Source organism: Lissotriton helveticus, chromosome 8 (assembly GCF_964261635.1).
Source record: "Lissotriton helveticus chromosome 8, aLisHel1.1, whole genome shotgun sequence".
Classification (NCBI taxonomy): Eukaryota; Metazoa; Chordata; class Amphibia; order Caudata; family Salamandridae; genus Lissotriton; species Lissotriton helveticus.
Window position 1 is genome coordinate 255,243,173 of NC_136069.1, and position 25,570 is coordinate 255,268,742.

At 39.7% G+C, this 25,570-nt stretch overlaps 1 protein-coding gene across 1 annotated transcript; it reads right to left on the reverse strand.

Annotated features, from left to right (window-relative positions):
* Positions 1-769: 769 nt before the first annotated feature.
* LOC144772585 (stromelysin-1-like) lies at positions 770-25,432 on the reverse strand. Its single transcript, XM_078657012.1, has 9 exons — positions 25,188-25,432; positions 20,219-20,367; positions 20,003-20,128; positions 17,050-17,211; positions 15,918-16,038; positions 8,963-9,096; positions 7,088-7,247; positions 5,616-5,719; positions 770-2,197 (listed from the first exon to the last, which is right to left on the reverse strand). Exons 1-9 carry the CDS (start codon positions 25,337-25,339, stop codon positions 2,085-2,087), a joined length of 1,221 nt encoding a protein of 406 aa, XP_078513138.1. The 5' UTR covers positions 25,340-25,432; the 3' UTR covers positions 770-2,084.
* Between the last annotated feature and the right edge of the window lie 138 nt (positions 25,433-25,570).

The window sequence follows — 25,570 nt, forward strand, 5'->3', positions numbered from 1 at the left end:
GCACAATATTCTCCATCCAGGCTAAATTACAATTCCACCCCAACACTTCATTGAATATATCGCATTGAGCCAAATGCTTCCTTCAAATATCTATTTGGAAAATGTTAACATTGACCAGGGCATAGAGTGATTCCCCATTAACACTAAAGATAACTAAGTCCCATCAACTTACGTTTTAGGCTTACTTGCAGCTTACATCATACAACCAAGCTTTCAATTTCTTTTTTTTTTAAATGGTGATCCTTAATCAATTCCACAATAACTCAAGATATATTCCAAGATTAGAAACAATACAGATCACTCTCTTAAAATGCAAAATCTAGACCCCAAAAAATGACAAGCTTCTTACAAGTTCCCTACCTGCCATTGCTAGGGAAATCAATGTTTAACTGGGGCCTAGATTTACCTATCCATGAGACAAGGCAGAAAAGCAACCAAAGTTGCTGTGCTGCCTTACGCCAAAAGGAGAGAGAAAAAAGATATGAGGCATTTTTTTCACCAACGCTGTGGCATATTTGACTGGCATGCAGAAACGCACACATCCTTATGCCATAGTTGAGCACTGTTTAGTTTCGGTAACTGCTACTGGGACATTACACTTTGTGTTAAGTAAAATAAATGCCTTAAATAATGCCGTGCTCTTTTGAATATATCTTGAAATTAAACAAATGACAAAGCACACATTTATTGTAGACCTGTTGCCATGCTTCAATATTGTGACTGCATGAAAAACAAGCATTGGAAAAAGGTATTCGTCGAGCCCTGGGAAGCTGGTGAGATGTTTATTTTTTATTATGAGAAAAATGAAAAAATTTGGCGCCTAAATGTAGTACAATTTTAATTAAAAAAATGTCAATCACATACAAATATAATAGAATTGTTTGGGTCCTTTCACAGGGAGACATGGTTCTTATCGACACAAAGAAAAAGTACTATAGGCTCTGAATTACAGCAACCTGAAGACCTGAAGACATAGTTTACACACACAATGATGATCAAAAAATCAAAAAGGATATAAATTTGAAGTGCACTTCTTTCTATGTATATGGACATAGATGATCAGGCAACATGTTGCTCAGAGCACAAGGCAGCCAATGGATAAGGTGGGCTGATTAATTGATCCAGGCGTTATGCTCCAGTAGACTTAAGCATAATATTAATGACTGTTGAACAGACCAATGGATGAAGAGAGCTGACACCATTTTGACATCATTATGTGTACATTTCTGGGTTTATTAACATTGTTTTCGTTACATGAGGGTGGCAACACAGCTAAAGCGCCCAAGGCCAAATCTAAAGATGTGTTTCAACAAATAGTCTTCTATATGTTTTGCAAGTGTGATAGTTGCATACAAATGGCCAGAAGCAAAAAATGTTAACAAAGATACGGAGTAAATCAATTCAACATTAATGTTCACATTGAGTATATGGTTCATAAGGATTGATACTGATGGGCATGGCACCAATTGTTCTTCTTAATCCTTTTTTTGTGAAACACCCTGTGATTTACTATTTATTTTGAGGTATGCATTAGTATTCAGCCACATCAATAATTGTGATGTTATCATTATTAAGGCCATGCACATCATTTTTTGGACTACAGGATCAAAGTTCATATCATGTCAAAGAGAGTGTGATGTCACTTCTGCTAGCCTTAGTATTTTGATGAATTGATGTCCATAGGAAAGCAGAGAGGTGAGGAAAGGGGCAGGGTAGAGGGCAGTGGCCCAGTGGAGCCCATGCAAATGTTTTGAAAATATTTGCTGAATATTTGCAGGTCAAATGGTCTTTGAAGTATGGTTCAAGAATCTCCTCCAGATGTCAGGAGTATGATGAGAAAGTGGTTTCCCGGCTTAGAAAATAATTTTCCCTGTGATGACATTTTGGGAAACCTTGCTATACAAGTGCCCTGTCTGATATTCGGTGGCAGAAAAGCTGCCTCATGTAAGGAAAGTGTAACCTCATTTTTGCTCACTTAGGTGTGCTATTGACGTTTTGAATCTGACCGATAATGAAAATAAACAATGCTTCTATAAAATCTGTATAAAAATATTTTATTTGATGCAGTAGAGAGCAGAGTCAATTTATTTTTCATCTTTGCAGCCAAGCCAGCTGTCCGTCCTCATGATGCGCGTTACTCTCTTAAAAGTTGTACTGAACTCATACTGCCATTTTCCTTTGAAGAAATACAAGAATCCTGTTGATAAATTAGAGCGAAGTTAGTATGCAAATATATAAACATCAGCAATTTTAAACAAATAAATACATTCTGAGTAATCTTTTAAACATCCCTAAATGCGCATAAGGAAGAATTAATTTGATTTATCGCAATCATAGAAGAGATCTCTATGCTGCACACTATGCTGTATTTCCTGGGTTGCATGGTCCATGACTTTTCATATTGAACCAGCCAACGTTAACATCACAGTTCACATCTTTAGGGATTTCGTCCCTCAGACCTATCTTTTTATAGTTGATTTTGTGTTTCCCCTTTAGCTGTTTTAGACTGTGTATCAAGTCATTAGCATCTCTTTTATCTCCAATATCTTCAATGTCTAGCTTTTGTTCATTGTGAATTAAACACAGAACCGCCTACTCTCTTGCCAAAGAAACCTCTACCAGATTGCCAATAGTTTCAGAACAGAAATAATGATAACCAGTGGCCACATCCCTGGAACAGATTGAGGTTAGTTGTAACATTTCCAATTTTGTTTTAGGGGAACCCGTTCCTCAGTTACAACAACCTGATTAGCACATGCCTTTCCAGGCATAAGTTGGCACTCCACTTTCAGCACCCATATAATGAAGCTGTCTTCACCTCCCGAATGACTCTTCAGCTGATATCATTCACAGAGTAAACCAAGGCTTATTCTTGGGATCTATTTTGAATGATTTCCTTCTGCATTAGATCAGTCATCAACCCCTTCTTACTCTCATTGCTGTTAATAGCTGTGCTACCTTCAATAATTACTACAAAAGGGTTGGGGAGAAGCTTATGTTTCAGGAATTCTTTCTACATTTTATTATTTAGGTCCTGTTAAAATGTCACTTCTAAAAATATGTAGAGCTCCTTCCACTCTCATGGGATTGTTCAAGGTTTCAATTGGAAATTCTATCTTCCACCTCAATCTTGACAAGAGTACATTTTCTCTAAGCTAGATTTTTATAAAAAGAAAACCCTATAGCACAAATAGCACTCACCAAATATGCAAATATATTTCTTGTAAGACTCCAGTAAGATACAATCCCAATCTGCAAATGTCTTAGTGGCACCCAGTATCATAAAGATTCTTAGGGGCATATTATCAAGGGGGTTTATCTCCGCTTTTTTGGCTTTAAAAGCCAAGAAAGCGGAGATAAAATTATCTCCCTATTACCAAGCTGTCGCTAACACCAGTTAGCGACAGCTAATAGGAGATAGCGACTATCTTGGGCCCCGCTTTGCATGTCAGTGATATTTATCACTAATGACATGCAAAGTGGGCGTGCCAAGATGTTAGCGACTGGAAACAGTTGCTAACATCGCTATCTCCTATTACCAACTTTTGGAGATATTCGCGCTAAGCGCGAATATCTCCAAAAGCTAACACCTGCCCTGAGCAGTTCTTAGCCATGTTAACCAATGGGAGGTGGATAACATGGCTAAGAGCATTTGCTCGATAATGCATGAATATCGCTGACTTTTCAGCGATATTCATGCATTGCGGCCGTTTTTTATCGCATTTGCGATAAACCTTGCTAATAGCAAGGTTTATCTGCGATAAAAATCGCCGATGTGCGGCGATAATTTTTGTCTCTAAACAAGTTAGAGACAAAAATTATCTCTATTGGTTGGTAATATGCCCCCTAATTTCCAGATTGTCCACCTCATCAAAATATGTTTTATCACTTACGATCATATACTCACAGTTTGACATTAGCCAAGTGGCATTTTAAGATTTCACAATCAAAATACATTGATGCACAGGAGACAAACATCATGTTACAAATGTTGGTGCAGACCTGAGTGTCAAACTTCTCATGTTTCACCTGCATGAGAGGCAGCAACAGAAATACATCTATTTCAAAGTGGTGATTAATTAAAGTGCAAGTGGCCTGGTCTTTACAGACATCTAACTAAACAACTGCCAAATATCATCGCTGTTAAAGTGTACACAGTAAAGCAATAATTGGAATGTACTCTATGATCAGGGTTCACCAAGCTAGATGTGTGCTTATAGGCCTCTATTTGTGGGACACTAGATCATCAAGACCTAACCATCCATATTTATCACCCTCAACACACACCTATTTTACTCAGTTTTAATTTCATTATCAACTCAATTTCCTTTTAGATTGCACCACATGCCACTGGTAAGAGGAAAGACGTAGGAGTGTTGGTGTTCATTGGTGGGTGGAGGTTGGTCATTGAAGAATCTCATGGCAAAGGTATGGCAAGAAACTGAAAGCAGATGTTAGCATAAACTAGATAATGGTGAGAATGAAGAACTGGGTCAATAATATGAGGAAAGGAAAACTATGTGAAAGAGACTACAGCAACGGTGAATAGAGAGCCCAGAGAAACATGAAAATGATGGCATTCTGTACAGTGAGAATGAAAATAACTGGTGAGTTAGCCTTTTCAAATACATCTCACACTCCATGACATTAACACTATATTCTAGTTAGAATCTAGATTACTTTAGTGCAAGACACTGGGTGTAATAAACTGCAGGTATGGCACTCTCACAACTGTCATGTCCATTAGTTTGCTCTTAGAAAATTGTTAAATACCATTGTTTTACACCCAGTTCTGTAGAGGCAAGTTCCTTTAAAAGCAGTGCTCGAAATTAAAATAGTTGTTGTCAGAGTTCTCGGAAGTGCACTCTCTATTTTTCATAGATCTATGTTTACTAAAGTATGAGATTGCAACTGAGAGTTCAGTTCTCTGATGCTATTCAAGACCAGCTCATTAAAGTACCTTCAAAAAATGAAGACAATTATCTGAAGTATTATAACAAAGAGAGTTGCAGTAATCAACTTTGAATCTATTGATTACATTCACATTTAGGGAACTGACAAATGATTTAACCTCTGTTTTTACATATTTGCCTTTATTTAGGACGTTTTTTGCCAAGTCTAATATAGTCTTAGGAATGTCTTATGCCATTAAACAATCTGATTTAATACGTTTTTTCGCTCACTGAAAACAACCTTAAAATATTTTTTTGCCAGCAATTTTAAAACTATCTTAAAACAGGAAGGCTAATCTTAAAACTGGTTTAGGATTGTCTTAAACTAGGATAGAAGGTTTTGTAAGTCAGACATAAAGCACTGAGTTCCGTTGACAATAATGTGTCACCCCTAGTTTAGTTAAGAAGTACGGTCAACACTAACTGGGAATGTTTGGTACAATAACTGAGGGCTCTCTTTATGTCGCCTTCTTCCTTTTCCTAAAAGAATGCATTTGTTTTCTTTGGAAATGGCTATTGCTTTATTCCAAGATATATCATTTCTATTTCTGACACTTTTTCAATGAATTCTCACAAGCTGGTTTAAGTGTAGCAATCTAACTTCTGGAGACTGTACAACAACCAGATTAATTATTGTTCTACTCCGAAATTCATTCCACTTACCATCAGACTGGAAAACTGCCTGGATATTCTTGTCAAGTCCTGGAAAGTCTCTCACAATATGTTTAGGAAAACCTTTCTCCATAGTTTTTGTCCCTTCATTATAACTGAAAGAATATTAATTCGTGTAAATTATGGAATCATTGCAAAGGTCCACATATAATATAGAGTTAGCAAACTTGAAGATGCATGCTCGAATAATAAAATGTTATGTTCCTGCCTGTCTTGATCTGTTAATCTAATGCTAGGATGCCCCATCTCTTTCTTGCAGTGAAAAAATGAGACAAATGGCTTTTTATGTAACAGCTATTTCTTTATGGGCAAACATTTACTAAATAGACATTAAACTGCCTAATGCATATCACCCAGAGGTTTTTAGCACCCAGCACGGTTTTACAGTGTAATGTAAATTCATTCATTGTATAACCCTTATTGAAATTCGTTTTTTAACTTTCCTATCAAAGATCTTAAAATACCTATCTCTAAAAACTCTGCTAAAAAAAGAAACATTTGAGGAGAGCAGTTTTGAAGTGAGTGATGGTGGTGTTGTCTAATGCTCCATTTAAAGGTTCTACTCTCCACCTAAAAGGTTTAAACTACCCAATGCTTCTTACTTCCTTTCTACATATTTTATGCAGCACTCTAATCCTGAAAGGGTACTGCTTTGACATATATATATATATTTATATATATATATATATATATATATATATATATATATATATATATGTGCATATATATTTATATATATGTGTGTGTGTGTGTGTGTGTGTGTGTGTGTGTGTGTGTGAAGCGCATGTGTTGCTAATAATTAATTGTATGTTTTAATAGTACATTTAATCATTTAAAGTGGGCCAAAAAATGTATATCAACATTTTTACGTATTTTAAAAATTACAAAAATCACATAAATACATAATTTTTAACCATTTTTACTACAGATTTAATAAACATAAAAATGTTAGTGTGTTTGGTTATTTTTTTAAAATATTGATTATAAATGTAAGATTTATAAATGAAATTAAATTAATCTATCAATTTTTTGTATATTTAAAACACATACAATTTGCATAATTAAAGTGCTGTAACTATTTATTTTATTTTGTAAGTTCAAGTTAATAATATCTGTTTTAAATTATTTTCATTTACTTTTTCAATTATTATATTTAAATATTTTTAAATATATTAACTTACTACATGTCCCTATATTTTCCCTTAGGGAGATCTCCGCCAATAGGTGCTTGGTTACTCGTCCTAACTTTACACTTGTAAATTCACTCATGGTAGGATTAATCCCTGACTGATGGGTGTGGAGACATATAAATCTACACATAGGTGTAATTCAGGTGGTTAGCAAACAAGTGGTGGGCTACACATATATGTAGAAGTAGATCTGTTGGTGAATAGATATATATATTGTTTTTGTGCATTGGGCCTAAAGAATCTAATAGGAAATGAACGATTTTCAATGCTTACCTCCAATACTTGTTCCCTACAAAGAAATATGTCTTCTCTGTAGCCTCATCATAGACAGCTGCATCAATTTTCTTCACAGAACTTGGAAAGCCCAAACGTTGGATGCTCTTGGGGTAATCCATTAACATTTCAGTCCCACTGAAAGCCCAATATTTAGAACCTACAAAGAAGGAGTGAATAGAATGTAGTGAAGGAAAGCCATCTCATTGTTTTAAGGTGTTTTCATTTAACCAGCACTTAATTAGATGTTAATCATCACATTTTCATGTGCATTTTCTGCACATTAAACACATGCATACTTGAAAATATGAAAAGCATTGTCAAAAGCAATCTCCTTTCAACGAAGGAGTGAATAAAATGTAGTGAAGACAAACTCATCTTGTTGCTTTATGGGCTTTCTTAAAACCAACACCTCATTAGATGTTGATCACAAAACTTTCATGAGTATTCTCTGCACATTAAATAATACAAAATGCAGCCTCTTTTCATGGCGCTGTGAAATGCGGATCAGCAATTAGTAGGTATTAGAAATAAAGGCGCAGACATCTGAATTCCTAGTTTGTTAGCTATTTTTTGGCCAGTCTGAAAGTCATGCCAACAACTTTCTCAGAACGTAAACTTTCAGTCAGTACAATAAGTCGCAAACTTCACATAACCACGGCTCATGAATTGCCAACCACCAATTGAATTCGCAAATCCATAATCTTTATAATCTTGTGACAATCAAAATAACATTCTTCTAATTTTATACACTTGTAAACCCTGAAAAGTACTTCTTTGTTAAAGGAATGCCACCATGTTTGAAAATGTGTGCTCCTGCATAAGGCCCCTTCATGTTGGAAACATTCACCCAGAGCATTATCTTTTCATTTTTAGGGGACGAGCCAAGGACTTGAGGTCATCTGAAGGTCATACTCTTTCCCCCCCCCCCCCCAACTGGTATTTGTTGCAGAAGCAAGGAAATGTGACGCAGGGGTATAATGGCTCTGATTTTGACACTTCAAAACAACAGAACTAGCAATACACATTTATGTGGCTTTAGCAAATACTGCATGCAATGTCTATGTGTTTGCTGTAAAAATAAGCATTTGCAATGCAATAGGTCTCCAATTTATGCAAGACCTATAGCATTGTAAATGGTTGGCAACTTGGCTTCACGAACAACGGGAGGGAGGGTGGCGAGGAGAATGCACAGACATCGGTAGGGAGGGAGGGAGGGCAGGGGAAAGGCACGGACAACAGGAGGGCGGGCGCAGGGGCAGAGAGGAAAGAAGAAGGCACGGACAACTGGAGGAAGGGTGGAGAAGGGAAAAAAAGAAGGCACGGACAACTGGAGGAAGGGTGGAGAGGGGAAAAGATGGCACGCACAATGGGAGGGAGGGTGAAGGGGGGAGAAGGCATGACAACGGGAGGGGGGTAGAAGGCAGTAAAACACATAGTGTTGCATGATTCTAGCCCCTACATCCCCCCATGTCGTTTGAAAAGCTGTGCAGCGTTACGTGTGCCCCTCTACACACTCCGCGTTTACCTGGTCCGTCTCCTGCAGCGGGCTCCGGCTCCAAAAGGAAATAGTATTCGCCCTGTGTAACAACCAAGCAAAGGTGCCAGTAGCCATGGGAGGATACAAATGACGACATGGCTGTACTAAGGAGGGACTAGCAAGCCTCATAATGAATAAGAAGACAGAATTTACAAAGGACAAACACACAAGCCAATAAAAAATAAGGGCGGGGAATTGAAAGAAGCTTCTCTCCGCCCTGAACTAATACAGCTCTTCGCAGAGCAGTGCTTGCGTGCTCGCTAATGCTCGACCTAATGAATCAAATTGCAGGCAACTTGAATAGCAGATGAGTAGCCATAGATATCTAGTGTTACCTTTGAAAAAATAGATTTGATCAGTTGCAGGATTTTCATAAGCGGCTTCAACGCCCGATGGTAGAGATGTCCAAAAGGAGTGAGCGATGTAGGATCTGACTTCTGAGCTGTTAGGAATCTTGCGCCAAAACATTCTAAAAAACACACACAAAATTCCAAATAAAATATATCACCCAAAATGCACTTCTTTTACTTAAGATGAATGGCTATGTATATATGATCGAGAGATATTGATATCGAAACCTATGAACGAGAAGTAGCAAGTGATTTTTCTAGTTCGAAAGAAATATACAGATAAATAAAAAATACATGGTTTATCGATATTGAGGACATTGGATACATTTTTTCACCACCATGTCTACAAAAAGCATGCTGTATGTAAGTTGAGAGAAATTATTTCTTTGTGACACAAAAACTGCCAATGTGGTATTTCTCAAATTACACAGATAAATGGAGCTGCAGGCCCATGTTGTCGCATAATAAATTTTTCTTTATAAATCGCAAACAGGCTACAGCGGTCTTTATGGTTCACTAAAGTGCATCGCGGTCCACACAGTCTAATGTGGCATACTGTACAATTAGACAACTTTCTTTACTAGCAGTTGGATTTTGGTGATCACTCATAGTAGGCAATTGGTCTGTCTCACCCCTGTTATCGGTATCCAGGTTCCCAACATAAAAGTGCAGTCCAGTAGAGCTGACATGCTCCACTGTACATCCGATCATGAACAAAAAAGAAAGGTAACATCACCACACTGCTGTGTGATTGACACTTCCCTGTTCCATTGATATCCCATACTTAAGAAAGCATCTGTATGGACCTATTGGGATGGTCATAGAAAGTGCAAATTCCAAGCTGAAAATTATGATTTCTTTTGGAACAGCAAAAGTGATTGGAGCAATACCATGAGGTATGGTGAAAGTTATGAAAACCTAACAATTTATTTGATTCTCTATTGCTGCCATGCATGGCTATTTTTAATACAACTTATGAGCATTTCCTTCATGTTTAATGTCTATGTTTCAATTAGGCATAGGGAGCATTTGTTGCAGGATAGCTTCCTTCATTCATGGGTCTGACCGGGACAAAACATAGACCTGGGCACCAAAATAAAACTATCTTGCATTATTACAGAATATTGTTAAAAAAGTGATAATATAAGGGAAGTCAACAGTAAAAAATGGCCCACCTGGCAATAAAACCGTCCCAAAACTACTAAAACCCCGGCTCACATACCGATCTTTCAAGCCTGCCCATCAGGCACTGCCTAATTGCCCTGTAGGCCAATCTGACCATGCCCTCATTGATATGTCCCTTAAACACAAGGACAGAGATAAAACGCCTCACTACGCTCGGAAAAGGTAAACAATTCATTCTTACTTTAAGATGGCACACGCTGTCTTTTAGGTATAGAATGTTGAGCAGAAATCACTTATTTACTTTGTTTTTATACCTCATAATTTGCTGCTACAAAGCAGAATGCAAGGTCATATCCGAAAAGTCCAATACAATTTAAATCCTAGTACAATCATGTCCTGATTCCCATCCAAATGGCAAGCCCACAGCTGTCTTTTTGGTGATCTTGATTTTAATTACTATGAAACAGGGTCCTTTACATGTATGTAAAACTGCGAGGTCACCTGTGAAGAACCTGTGAGCACCCGGGAACTGTATCTTTCAAAGTGCCTTGCGAGTAAGCAAGAGACACCAACACCAATATCCTTCAATGTGCTTTGAGTAGGACTCCAGGTGGCATTCTCTGGAATTCTAACAACTTGTTCCCTGTGCCACCATTCCTGAGGCGTAGCTGGTCAGGAACAGGTTTCATGAAACCCACCAGCAGGGAGTGTCCACTGAACATGATTTTTAAGTGAGGTGTTCTCCTGAATCAGAGTGCACAGTGCTTCAAATAACTATCTGAACCAATGCTGCTGAAGTTTATTGGTAAAGGTCACACGGGTATGTATGGTCAATACCACCTGAGGGAGGGGGTTTATTGAGACGGTAATGGTCCAAGACGCTAATGCTAATAGAGACTACGGGGCTTTTTCAGAGAATTGTGCCAATCTGCCATGTCAGTAGAGGGATGTCCTCCACTTCCCTGGTGAAAAAATAAGCATCATACTTAGAACACTGCACCATGCAATTAGGGATCTCTGTGCCACCAGCGAAGCTTTGCAAAGACGCACCATATTTAATTAAACTGCTTGGGAAATCAGGAGTTTGTTATCAATATACAAAAAAGGAAATGGCTCTAACATGCTGGATGTTTTCTCCCAGTATGTGCAATATATTTCTTTGGTTTTACTGTTCAGAACCACAAGGCTCATGCTGAAAGTCCTGAACAGGAAAAATGTATGATGGAATGACCACCCTAAATATGGGGGCCTTCCGTCAACACTCTTTGGAAACCCAGTGGCAAATGGATCTTCAATTCATGAATTTGAGGAGTGGATAGTTGCCAAGCATCTGCCAATATCTCAATGAGCCTTTCATGTGGCATTGGTGAGTATCTTGACTTTATAATGTCTTTCTAATACATAAAATGAATTGGAGTCAATGCTGGACAGGCATTTTATCCCACCGGGCATTTCCCCACTGGGCTGGTGCCCTTCTAGACTGGTCTGCAAGCCCAGGACTCCTAATGGTGCATCTGTCTGTTTCCCATTTACCCAAGGTTGATATCCTCAGGCATGGGTTGGCTTGAAGTGCGAGATTAAGAGAGGGGGTAGAGAGGGCAGAAGGAATGTAGACAGAAAGTGATCAGAGAAGAAAAACAGAGAGAGGAGAGAAAGAGAATGAATGGATGGAAAGAGAGGAGAGTTTGAGGAGACACTGGGAGTGGGCCAGTTTGATCACTGTTGTCAGATCTGCTTTTAGTTCCCTAGTCCAGCAGGGATTGGAGTTATTTATTTCGAAAATAATTCGTACGCAATGGCGAATTGCAGAAGCAAATTACAGTGTTAGTTTCAGTTTAGGTTGTAGTAAGGTGCACTGTCCCGATAGTGCTTGCAGCTTGCAGCATGGGAATGGTAATCTTCAAAAGGCACAATGTTAACAGAAGAGAACTTTTTTTTTTTTTTTTTGAAAACCTTTATTATATCGTTCAACACAAAATACAGAAGTAGCCCTGCATCGACAGGGGCCGGTCACCACATGTATGCAGAACGTATCAGGAAATCCAATAACACAGCTCTTCAGCCAACAACCCATGGGTCCGGCAGCGGTAGAGGATAGACGATGTATTGAAAACATTTCGAGATCAAGGATATGCCTAAGGTTTAATTTTACATTGAACCCCCCCCCCCCAAAAATCAAGATAAAGAAGAAGATACAGGATATCCGGAGCTACACACTGGAGGTATAAAAATGTGGGTAGGCGTTAAAAGGCAGTCATGGATCAAGATAGACCAACAATAAAAATGCAAGCGCCAGTATGTTCACCAAAGGAGAAGAACAAAGCTACCTATCTATCATCATAACCACCCACCCCAAACCCCGCCCACTCATATGCAGCAGGATGAGATCGAAAATATCGCTACCGGACCCTGCGAGAAAAAGAAAAGGGGCCATAGAACACAACAAAGGCAAAATAACAAACCCCCCCGCGCCCCCCACCCTGCACCCCTGCAATGGCTACGGCCTACCCCACTAACAGCGTGCCTGTCGCCCAGAGGACTACCCTAAAGAAAAGGAAAGAGATGAAAGAAGGGGCCATAGAACAAAACAAAGGCAAAATAACAAACCACCTCCCACCACCCTGCACCCCTGCAATGGCAACGGCCTAACCCACTAGCAGCGTGCCTGTCGCCCAGAAACGTCCCTAAAAGAGAGAAGGAAAGAAGCGGAGGAGGAGAGACAAAAAAAAACACACTCCCGGACTCCCTTACCCTCCACCAGACGCAACCACCCGGAAACAAGTGCAAAATAAATGTAACGAGATGCACAATCAATCCGGGAAGTACGAAACATACCACCCGACTCCCGCATTTCACAGGTCACAATCCCAGCAGCAGATTAAATTATTTTCACGTATCCTAAAAAGTCCCACAAGTTAACCCTGGCCAGTATGAATGTCCACTGGAGCACTTACAACCCAGGCCACTGCAACAATGAGAGAGGTAAAGTTTCCATGAAAGTTCAAGTCAGTATGAGCAAGCCAAATAAAGGATAAAAGTTCACGATCTCCACAGAGCAAGCGAGGAAAAGCGTGGAAGGATGATAAAACTTTCCAATAGTCACAGGCGATCTTGTTAAGGCAGTCAAAGTTGTCCATAGTGATAGTCGGCGAGATAGGGTTCAAGCAAGGGACGCTGACAATGTCCACGGGCGCGCGATCTGTCTCATAGGAATCAGCAGCGCGAAAGGGATCCGGCGTCTGCACACGGACCTCGAAGTTGGATACACGATGTTTCACTGGTGGCACCGCTGGCTGCAATGATGGCAAAAAGCCGCTGTCCGGTCTCCGGCAAAGAACATCCATTGTTACCGACAGTGCCTGGTAGTTGACGATGATCTGTGAGTGGAGCGCTTTAATGGCCGCCATTACGGCGCGCAACGGTGGTGTGCCTTCCGTCCCCTCCATCTCCTCTCATAAGCAACAGATCAGGTTGCGGACCCCGGAGGCCGGCTACTCCGGGGAAGCAGGCAAATCTGGAGCGGACAGCAACCACGGGCGCTCTCACCTCACAATTTTGCACCTTCACCGCTGGTCGGGGCTCCCGTCCGCACCCCCCCGACAAGCTTACTATGTCTCCGGGCGTCGGATACAGGGCCGCAGCAAATGATGTGTCACGCCGTAGCGTGTGCGTTGCAGGCAGGACACAAATTCGCCGTTTAAAACAGGTAGATTATGTCCCCGTTCGGGAGTCCGGACAAAGCCCAAGGTTCACAGCCGATGTTGTTCAATTCCAGCCTGGATGGGTTAGAAATCGAGGCCCCGGCTTCCACTCCCAGGTAGGCCGAAAACGAAACACGGCGTATCTCCGTCATCCGGTGTGATAAAAAGTTCGGGATTGCGCCTTCAGAGTCAGTCACTCCTCATATATACGGGAGTCTGGTTGGAAAACAGGATAACTTGCAGGATATACGAGCTGCTGGCGGAGGTCTACGGAGCCGGGAGCTTATGCGGCCATCTTGCTTGCTAGCGTAGCTCCTCCTCCAGAAGAGAACTTTTTAAGGGACTTCCTGAAGGATAGATGATTGGAAATCAATTGTAGATCTTTGGTTCAGGGTACGACAGCTCAAATTGAAAATGCTGGAATACCATAGCTAATCTTACAAAACCTTGGGAAGCAGAGACAAACTGTCAGCCGCGGTCGGCAGTAGGAGATCCTGCAGGACGGTGACGTGGGGAGGGGGAGGGGCAGGGTGGGGGGTAGTAATGTATGGATTACGGAGTTTAACAGGTAAGTAAACATATAAATAAATAAAATGAATTTTGTTGCGCACACTGCATCGCATTTGGTGATGCAGTGCACGCAACGAAATTCATTTTATTTATGTATATGTTCACTTACATGTTAAACTCCGTAATCCATACATTACTACCCCCCAGCCTGCCCCTCCCCCTCCCCACGTCACCGCCCTGCAGGAACTCCTACTGCTGACCGCGGCTGCAAACTGTGTCGGTGGAGTGAAGCACCCTGCTATGGAAGTATCTGTGCAGGTATTTTACTATAAATTGAGGCACTGTGCCTTAAATTGCATAATAGACTAAGCAAAGAGTTTTAAAGATGGCCCGTTATTCAACTGAGAGGCACTTTAGAGTTTGCAGTCATGCAATGGCAGGGCTAAAATGCAGGGCTCCTACCACAAAGTGGGTTTCCTCTTTTTGAATACACATCAAGTGTTGAGTTGAATTACGGAAACATTCATATGAAAGGACAGGATACTCGAGTGATCCAATCTGAACCTAATGACAGCCATGATAGCAAGGTGTTGGACTTCAAAAGATAACAGTGGGAGAAAGGGGCATATTTTTTTTTACACAAAAATACAGGTAGAGACAACTGAGAGTTCTTGGCAGCCCAACTGATGGGAGGAGTCCATGTTTGCACTTAGACTTGTAAGGCCTTTGGCTGATTAAGGGCAGAACCGAGAATGGGCGACCACAAGGAGGAAAGTTTGAGAGAGAGAAAGGTACCCGTGATGAGAATTTTAGTCTTGGCCATATTTAGTTTGAGTCAGTGTAGGCCCATCCAGTTGAGTACCACAGTAAGCTACCCATCTAAAGCTGGGGTATCCTTAGAATGCGTCCCCCATTGTTGTAATCAGCATACGTACAAAGAAACAAACCAAATGATCTAACATTAGGTGCTAGGGGTCTCTTTTTAATATTAAACAGGATTGTCTTGCACTGTGCATTGGCTTGAGGTTTTGTTGATCCCTGAAGGGCATTCTGTGTGGTTAACCAGAGAAGACCATGAGGTTCTGATTCTGCCAGATCAAATTATTTGGTTCGGATTTCTGTCAAGACACTGGTTAGGAGTTTTGGGATTAGTTTTAATTTATTATTATGATATGATAAAAATAAGAGGTAGGGGGAAAACATGGGCATACAATATTTGGGCGAAAGCTCTCTAATGTTATCATTGTAAGCTATCACTGATTCCATTTGCAAAGTTCAGTTTTGAATGCTAAATTTGGTCACTTCGTAGGTGCTTAACATATTCAGTGGTGGTTGGCCTCTAAATGCTCTTAGATCCTGGATGAGAGTGATGAAGGCTATCTACATCAAATTTAGACCGAGCTAAAGCTATAGTCCGTCTTAAGAAAACCCTTTAAATTCTTAGGTACATACAATGTCTATTTCTATTTCTCCATCAATTAATGTCTGTCCATTCTATGCATGTTTTTATATGTCCTTCTAATACATTAATATCCTTTCCATGGGATAACTAATGTACTCTGAAAATTAAATGAAAGGACTTTTTTTTTTTAAAACCAACTCACTTGTCTTTGAAAAACAAAATCTCGCCACGGAAAGTTGTAACTGCGCCGAAAGTCATAGTGAGATTGCAAGCTGTTGTGGGTTTCGTAGGTTTGGTTGGTGGAATAGGATGTGTTGCAGCACCTATGCAATACAAAATAATTAAAAAGTAAAACTACAATATACTTTGGTAAACAATTATAACTGGTTAGCTTTCATTTAAACAAGTCCCCTGATTTGAGATTTATTATAAAATAGAGTGCAGTGGAAACATAGATTACACTGAAAAGGTAATTGTAAAGTACAGCAATAACTCAAACACAGAAGTAAAAAATCACGAAAATTAAACAGATAGTAGGAAATAATGCTAACAAACTAGATACAAGGGAGGCGGGCAAGGAACAACACTGATAACGTTTAAAATAGAAAGAATAAAACGGGGAATCCAATGGAAAAGTATGATCAAGTAAAGACAAGGGACGATTCACAAAGTATTTCTGTTCGCAGTTGTCTTAATTCTGGACTTAATGTGAGTTCCAGCTGCGCTATCCAGGCTTAATTCACCAAGCTTCAACTACGAGGAGTTGTCTTATTCCAAGCTTAGGTGTTGCCTACTCAAAAAAGTACAAAGGAGGAGAAGCGTTTGCCTAGTGAAGGTTAGAAACTGCATTGTAGGGGAAGAAAATGTTTTCCTATAACTAAAACCTGTATTTGATCAAAAAAACGAAAGATGTCATTATTTGATGTTTATTGACAACTATTAGTTTTTAATGATATTTGCCCGCTCAAGCATAAATCACCATAGTTTACGATGTTTTACCATGCTTTTCATTATACAATTATCATTCCTTTGATTTAGGTATATCTGACATAAAAGAAAGAAATATAATTTCATGACAACGCATGCCTTCCCATAGGACCAGGAAACATCGTGAATTACTCTTGTAATACTCCTGACTTAGCAGTGGCACTTGGCCTACTCCTTGAATTCAGGGGAAAGTCAATAGTATTATTATAGTAAAGCAGGTGCCAAACAATCTTTGCGAGTCAGGACCCCCATTGTTAAAAAAACACCATAGGGATAGCACATTCCAATCATATTTACCAAAACCTGTATTTCTTAAGACAAATGCATCAATTTTAACGGATATTTACCATAGAGGTCCTGGATGCCATTGATATCGTCCTGGGACAACTGGAAGTGGTCGGGGTCTCTGTAAATGTAACTTGGGTACATCAAGGCGCCAAATACATTAGAATGATGGAGACCGAGAGAGTGGCCTAATTCGTGTGCGGCCACCAAGAACAGGTTAGCACCTAGGAAGCAAGAATTTTTGTCACAAAGTGTTGATTTGCATTTTATTGCGTCTTCTCACACAATGACTAGAGTCTTGAAGACAACCCCCAAACTTCCACTGAGATTTGATATTCTACATGCACTTACTGAATTCATTTGAAATTGTTTACTTTAGTTACCATCCGATATTGTACACTTTAAACTTATGTATTTTGTCCAATATTTCACATATAACCTGGGTTGTCTTGGGATGTTAATTTTCTGTGCAATATTTTGTATTTTGTATACCATTATTAAATGTTTCATTTAACCGAGATACACGGCTGAAATATGACACACTTTTATTAAGAAAATGTGTTTGCTAAATAACGTATTCTAATTTAACTTAAAGCATCAAGTCAATTATTGCATTAGAATAATAGTCAGTATTAAATCCATTCTCATTCAAATGGTGTCAGCAGACTGTTTTATCATTTTCACCAATTAATCCCTGCAGGACCTTAATTCACACTTTCAAAGGTTACAGCATCATCTGTCTCTGTTACATTGTATCAGCAAGCTGTGGATCTTTATATACAAAAGGCACTACCATGAAATTCACTGGAAGGCGGGTAACTACCCAAAATGTCCTACTGTCCTCCAAGGTGGCTTTTCACCTGAAGTTGTTGATCAATCAATGTACACAGCTGTGCTGAGGAGAGTGGTTTGGGGCTGGAGAGGGTGAAATAGGTTGGTTGGGGCCAATAGAGTTTCCTAACTTTCCACTGCTGAATATATTTGCAGCATGAAAGTCAATACTCACCAACACAGAGATGGAAAGTTTGTTTCATGCCTTTCCAGGAATAGAGATAGGTAATAGCAGGACCAGTAATAAACAAATATGTGGATAAGGACTGCAAGTCAATATCTCTCTTCTCATGCTGATTAGTGTGTGTGCGTGTGTGTGTGTGGGTGTGTGTATGTGCTTTCTTGTGTGTGTGTGTGTGTGTCCCTGCGTGTGTGTGTAAGGTTGGGCCAGCAGCTAACTTATATATAGATTTGTCTATGTTTGCATATATGCGACGTTAATAGTAATTCTATACTTCCCTATAGGCACTTATCTTCTCAGTATTTTAGGCCTCAATATTTTGGGCGAACAAAGCGATACCAAAGGGGATGATGGACGGAGCGCTTGAGCAAATCAAACACTCACCCCCAGTCAACTGATCTGGGTTTAATCCATCACCATTCTTTAGCTCACTCCACCACCCCAGTTCAGACATGGCCATATGCAAATCAGTCTGACCCTGTGCCTCATGGGAACAGTCCAACCCGAACTGCCAAGCCATCTCTTCCCTGGACCGGAAATAAGCATCCTGGGACGGTTGACTGGAGGTGAGTGTTTGATTTTCTCAAACGCTCCGTCCATCATCCCCTTTGGTATGCTCAATATCTTGGTCACAGTATTTTGGTAGCACAACATTTCAGTTGCCAATAGTTCACATACAGCCTCACAAATTGCTACGGAGCTAAATCACGAAAATAAGGCTATCATAGTCAAATTAGCTTATGGATATTATTTAAGTAGCATTGCTTCTTCTTTGCGATTCAGACACCTGAAATCCATGTGTTTCCAAGGTATACAACTAACAGTTCTACTCACAAAAATTTCAAACTTTCACCAAATACGACAATGTGAAATCCTTTCATTAGCATACATCTAATATTCTGTATTATTTTTTTTTTCTCCAAATGAAAATCAATAAAGAAAAATCCCATCTTCTACACCTTCTCAAAATATGGTGCACTCACATATTCTACCACCCTAACTGCTCTACTCATTCTTCTGTTTATTGGTCTATGCTTATGCGCTGTTGGTGTAGGAAATGCTTTCCATATTAGTGAACATTTACATGAGAACCTGCATTTTCATCACCTCTCCTGTTTTGGATTCGCATTGGAATGTATCAACGGTTTGTGACCCCAATTATGGCTGCAACAATTGATCAGTTACTGATCGTTCCAGATAGGGTGGCAGCCAGCCGCGGGCCGTGGAGGGAGTTACGGTGGGGCAGGGAGGCGGGGAGGGGGAGGGGCGGGGTGGAGGGTGCTAAAAGCAGGCATATGGATCATTGCAGGTAAGTACACAATTTAATTAATAAAACGAAATTCGTAGCGCGCACTGCATTGCAAAAAGCAATACTGTGCGCACTACGAATTTCGTTTTATTAATTAAATTGTGTACCTACCTGCAATGATCCATATGCCTGCTTTTAGCACCCTCCACCCTGCCCCTCCCCCTCCCCGCCTCCCTGCCCCACCGTAACTCCCTCCACGGCCCGCGGCTGGTGGCAGCTGTTTGCAAAAGGGAAGCTGCCCGTTGGGAATCATGTTCGCAACCTCAGCGGCAGCAGGCAGTGGTCCACAGCAGGCCCACTGCTTGCTCTGCACAGTTTTCAGTGACTGGAAACACTTCGATGGAAAAAAGTAATCCCTGCCCCTTTAATGGAGACTGGCTGCGTCTAAAAAAATCTTTCCTATTTGGGAAAGCAAACAGAGACGATATGAATATTAAATTGGCTGGTCATTTAACAACACTTGGCACATGGGCAATTTATAATGTGACCGATTGGTAAATGTTGCATTGCAAATTGCATTTCGAATCACAAACCAGTTGGTGTGCAAACTCTTTGTTCCGGTTTGCATATGGAAACAGTCTATCAGTCCCTATTTCACATTTCCAAGCTGATATCTGACAATGAGGCAGATATTTTCTAGTTTCAAGAGAACATGTCACAAGTGACATGATCACTTAGATGTTGAAGAACATACCCTCTGAGCCTTTGGTCCAATTTTCATCTTCATCAAAGTGGGCATCCCCTAGTAGACCTTCTCCAGGTGGATAGGCGTGGGCCAAGGTTCCAGAAGGCCCATCAAAGGGCTCGTAGTCCCCATGATCTAAAAGAAAATTCAAGCATTATTTCTCAAAATTTGGCCTACAGCATAATTGGAATTTATTTACAACATTAATTAAAAAATACAACTTACATCCAGCAACAAAAGAAATGTAAATATCAGCTATGCCCCCTTGTACTTTGGTGAAGATCAAAGGCGTGACTTGACTCCAGACTAGGAATGCCTTCTCAATCGCTGAATCCACATCACTTTGTTCCATGTCTGGTGTGTAATTCAAAATTCTAAAAAATACATAAGAGGGAGACCCATATATCAGCTAGAAAGTAAGTGAAAGTTGCTAGTTAAATCCAACACAATTCCTTCTTCACTTTTTCTATAGGGGTAAATAACTACACCACTGAACCCTGTGCAATGTTGAATTATTTACATGAACTAAGAATGAATATACATTTCAATAGCAATAAATAGAATATTATACAAAAGGCATTACACCACTCTAGCGTGGCCAAACTATCAACCCACAAAAATGTTGTTTTCGCTGTACTTGCCTTACTACTACATCGCAGGGGACGTCTAGGTAAGTGGAATAAGAGTTATGAACATAACATTTTACTTACCTTGATGATGTAGTAGTATGAAATATGGTATTTTTGTAGCTCTATATTTCAATAGCCATCTAGTGACATACACATAGAACCAATATAAAAAATTCAATTCACCATATCTATCATAAATCTTTTGCATCATTTACCTACTCTGATCTCTCAAGTATCCATATGTACACTTATGAGATACACTTTTGCCTTCAGCAGTACCCCCCAATTAATTGGTTACCTGTGTACATCAGTGAAGTACTTTTTACCTGTCTTGTCTATGTAGTATGGGAGCTTTATGAAGCAGTCCTATAGATTTTTCATATTATCAACCATATTCCAAACGCACGGCTTTGTTCTCGATAGAACGTATTGCTAACGAGAATGGGGCAGTAGAACACACAACAGTACAATAATTTGTTATTGGCCCCTACACTACAGAACTGTCTACCTCTACTTTGATTAACATGATCTTTTTCAACCTTTAAGAAAAAAACTAAATTCTAATCTGTTTAACAATCTGTTTGCTTTCTTTACCGTGCGATAGGGTAAAGAATACCTTCAAGGGATTTCGTTTAAGCTAGTTCGCAGCACAACGGCGGATGATAATGTTTAGTGACCCGTCACAATTTAGTATAATAATATAACAATAGTTGATTAATTATTCTAGGTAAGTCACCATATGTGATCAAAGATGGAGAGAGATAGTGCGGGTGTATATGAAAAAGTTTGTATTTAATACACTGTAAATATTAAAAAGGGTCAAAATGAATAACAACGTTACAAGAAGCATGTATCATAAGAATAAATCAAAACACTTCTTTGAAACAGTTGTATGCCCTTTTCTTCTTTCCTACGATTGGACTAACAATCAGAAAAGAAAAAGCGTGAGTCGACGTTTCGGTCTCGATGTATCGATGAGACCATCTTCAGATCAAATAGTATTTTCTTGAAGACCCTGTGAAATCTGATTAGTGTATTTCACATCCAATGCTCAGTGAAAAAACGATCCGTAATTCAATTCTGTTCAATACGTTTTAGCGATTTATCTTCCAGGTATTAGTCTTTTTCACATCCAATTTCACATCCAATGCTCAGTGAAAAAACAATCCGTAATTTAATTCTGGTCAATACGTTTTAGCGATTTATCTTCCAGGTATTCTAAGCAATTCAAGGCTACTGAATGAGCATAGCCAGAATTTCAAAAAGCGCCACTCTCGGTCAACAAAGTTCCAGTCAGAGCAAGTCGCTCTGACTGGAACTTTGTTGACCGTGAGAGGCGCTTTTTGAAATTCTGGCTAGGCTCATTCAGTGGCCTCGAATTGCTTAGAATACCTGGAAGATAAATCGCTAAAACGTATTGAACAGGATTAAATTACGGATCGTTTTTTTCACTGAGCATTGGATGTGAAATAGACTAATCGGATTTCACAGGGTCTTCAAGAAAATACTATTTGTCCTGAAGATGGTTTCATCGATACATCAATAGAGACCGAAACGTCGACACACGCTTTTTCTTTTCTGATTGTTAGTCCAATCGTAGGAAAGAAGAACAGCGCATACAACTGTTTCAAAGAAGTGTTTTGATTTATTCTTATGATACATGTTTCTTGTAACGTTGTTATTCATTTTGTACCCTTTTTAATATTTACAGTGTATTAAATACAAACTTTTTCATATACACCCGCACTATCTCTCTCCATCTTTGATCACATATGGTGACTTACCTAGATTAATTAATCAACTATTGTTATATTATTATACTATTGACCTAAATTGTGACGGGTCACTAAACATTATTATCCGCCGTTGTGCTGCGAACTAGCTTAAACGAAATCCCTTGAAGGTATTATTTACCCTATCATACCTATTGCCCGAACCCTCAAGGGTATATTGGGTTGCTCACTTTATTTTGCTACCTTCTTTACCGTGCAGCATTTTGCGTCCCTCTTCAATCCCTCCTTTCTTATGCCTATGCACTTTAACCCAGTTCTCTCTCACTTTGGGAGTATGTTACAAATAATTCATAAATATATTATGAGATAAGGAGGCTCTGATTTGCTCTGCCCTGAAAAATGTAAACACACCAAGGACAGTTGAGCTGTGTAATCTGCTGCAACAGAAATTAACATTTTTGACCTTCAAAATATCAGGTCAATTCAGTTCTTGGGACTTCTACATTTGTACTGATCTTAGCTGAAAATTGGGAAACTATGATAACGTAATGTTTTTATTCACTTGGATTGATTCATGAGATTGCATCATGGTACAAACCATTTAGAAAACACAACATAGCACACCCATGCCTCTGTGCACTGCATATACTATATTTAAGTCACCCCTGCAGAAGGTCTTAGAGCCCTAAGGCAGGGTGCATTATATTATATGTGAGGACATATCTGCATGATGGATTCAACCCAGATCTGTGACTGGGGTGAGTGTCTGAAAGGTTTCAGCACTCCGTCCATCATCTCCTTGTGTTTGCATTGCATCACGTCTGCCTTTTATTAATACAGAATTCTGTCTCAGTATACTGTCATCAACCCCCGTAGCCTCATGCAGTGCAAAAAAAGTCATGACTCCAAACAGACAACTCCTTTCTGATTACGTAAATAATCGTACATAGCAACATATACCGCATGAGAGGACGAAAAGCTAACTAAGCATTAATTTAAAATTACCGCTGCTGTGAACATAGTGGATTTCAATATATATTCTGCCCTGCTTTATTCACTTATGTATGCAGTGAAGTCTAAATTGACTGAAGCCTCCAGAGATGATCAGTAGCGATAATAGTGGATCATTTTCATTTGAAGGTAAGAGGCAGCCTGAAGGTCTGAGCCCATCAGAGCTCATTCTGTCTTGTAAGATAACATCCTGCCATGTCACCTGTGTGCTAAGGATGATGAAATTGAACAATAGGATATTACACCATTTTCCAGGCTTTGATGGTGCTGGAGGGACTTTCATTTGCGATACTTTCTAAGATGTCAAGACCTGATACAAATTTCTTATGTTTTTTCTTTAATAGTCATTTTCCACTTCTCAAAAGGATGAAGATCCCTGGAAGATTTCTCATAGTAACTTTAGGATTAGTTTGCAGGTTGACATAACTCTCGTCATATGCTCGTTGCATGTTTGCACAAAGGCTGGATTATTTTTTTTCCATTCGAAAATCATACGTCCTACATGTTGATATACGAGATTGTTGTAAAAAAGGGTCTTCTATTTTAAAGGCCTAGTGCAGTGATTTGTACTGACCTAGGTGAAGTTGAATTCTACCTCACCAGCTCCCTTGATGCACTCAAGGAGCTCACTTGGAATTAGGATTCAATAATATAGGCATGCATAGTAGTGATGATTGGTGCTGGAACTTTTTAAAAAGCTCTGACCCTGTTTCTCGAAGACTATAGCTCACGTGGAATTACCAGCTTTGTGAATGGCTGAGCAAAATGCAAGTCTTATTGGTTCGTGATAATACTGCGGCTAGTGTTTTCATTGGTTAGCCGTTAATAGAAAACAACCTGTCTTTAAAAACAGCATTTGAGGCAGCAGTACCGGCCTGTGTGCGTTTTCAGTAACAATTCCCTCCAGGGCAGCGCCAGAGTTGAAACATATGTCCCTCTTTTCTTTACAAAGACATACTGCATGGGACCTGTTGTTAACAAAGGGCAATTACAAACTCTTGACTGGCCAGCAGAGTCAAGGTTACTAAAACGTTTCCTCTAATTTATTTCCGACAAATACATAATCCTTAAAAAGCAGCTAAACAAAAACACATCACATTATCGCCACGAAGCCCACAAATATGCTTTTTAGAATTTTCGTGTCCATTTATGCATGTGCACATAATGATTGCTGCCAAATGGCCAAAAGTCATGCTTATGATAGCTGGGCCTGGATTTTCAGTCAACTGATCTTTGTCTACGGGAAATTATAGTTATGCTTTTACCATTACAACATTGGTCAAACATACCCTAGAAGGACAATGTTTTGGCCGAGAAGGCCAGGATTGTCAGGCGGTGTTACTTATGCAATGGGGGCACTTTTAAGCAATGCGGGCATATAGCTCTGATTCAATGTGACTAATGTACCTGTATGTGTGCTACTTTAAATATGATGCCTGCGTGTGTGTAATCTGTGTTCAGGCGTGTCTGCATGTGTCTTGTTTATGTGCAAAGGTGCAGGTATAATTGTGATGTCTCTGTGTTCACCTCTGCTTGACTTTGTCTGCCTGGTAGGCTGCACTTTATTGGTCTTATGATATGTGTGCAGGTTTGTGTTGTGTGTTTTTTGCATTCGCTCTACAGAGACGAAATCTATTGGCTTTGTCAATGCTCGTTATTGTTTTTTTTTTTTATCTGAGTAATCAGTGCTAAGCAAGGCAAAGGACATTGATATAAGGATGGCAGAAAAAGGTGTGGACTCAGCCCTGGACTCTCCCATGATGATGGGATATACCGGGGATCCTGCCCTGCTCAATTATTTCACCGCTTCCGGGACATTACCTGTAGGTCAGCTCTGTCTTCTTCCATACCGGACGTCGAGGGAAGGTGCTGTAGTCCCCCACATCAGTAACCCCACACCGGGGTTGATGCATCACTTCCAATGTATCCTTATCCAACTTTCCTGTCACTTCCAGCCCAAAAAACTCCTGCATTTGTCGCAGTTTTCCAGAGTATGCGTCTCTGTTTCCATTTCGAAAATGCTTCCCACCATCTGCAGTAAGGTTGTAATATTTTTTCAAATATTCCTAGAATGAAGAACAGGTGGAATAGCATGATTTTGTGAGATTGTTCGAGGTACACGTGTTAATTTACTGTCTTTCATTTCTCTGAAATGGTACTAGAGATCAATGTACATTAAAAGGAATATTTAGAACAAAATTTAG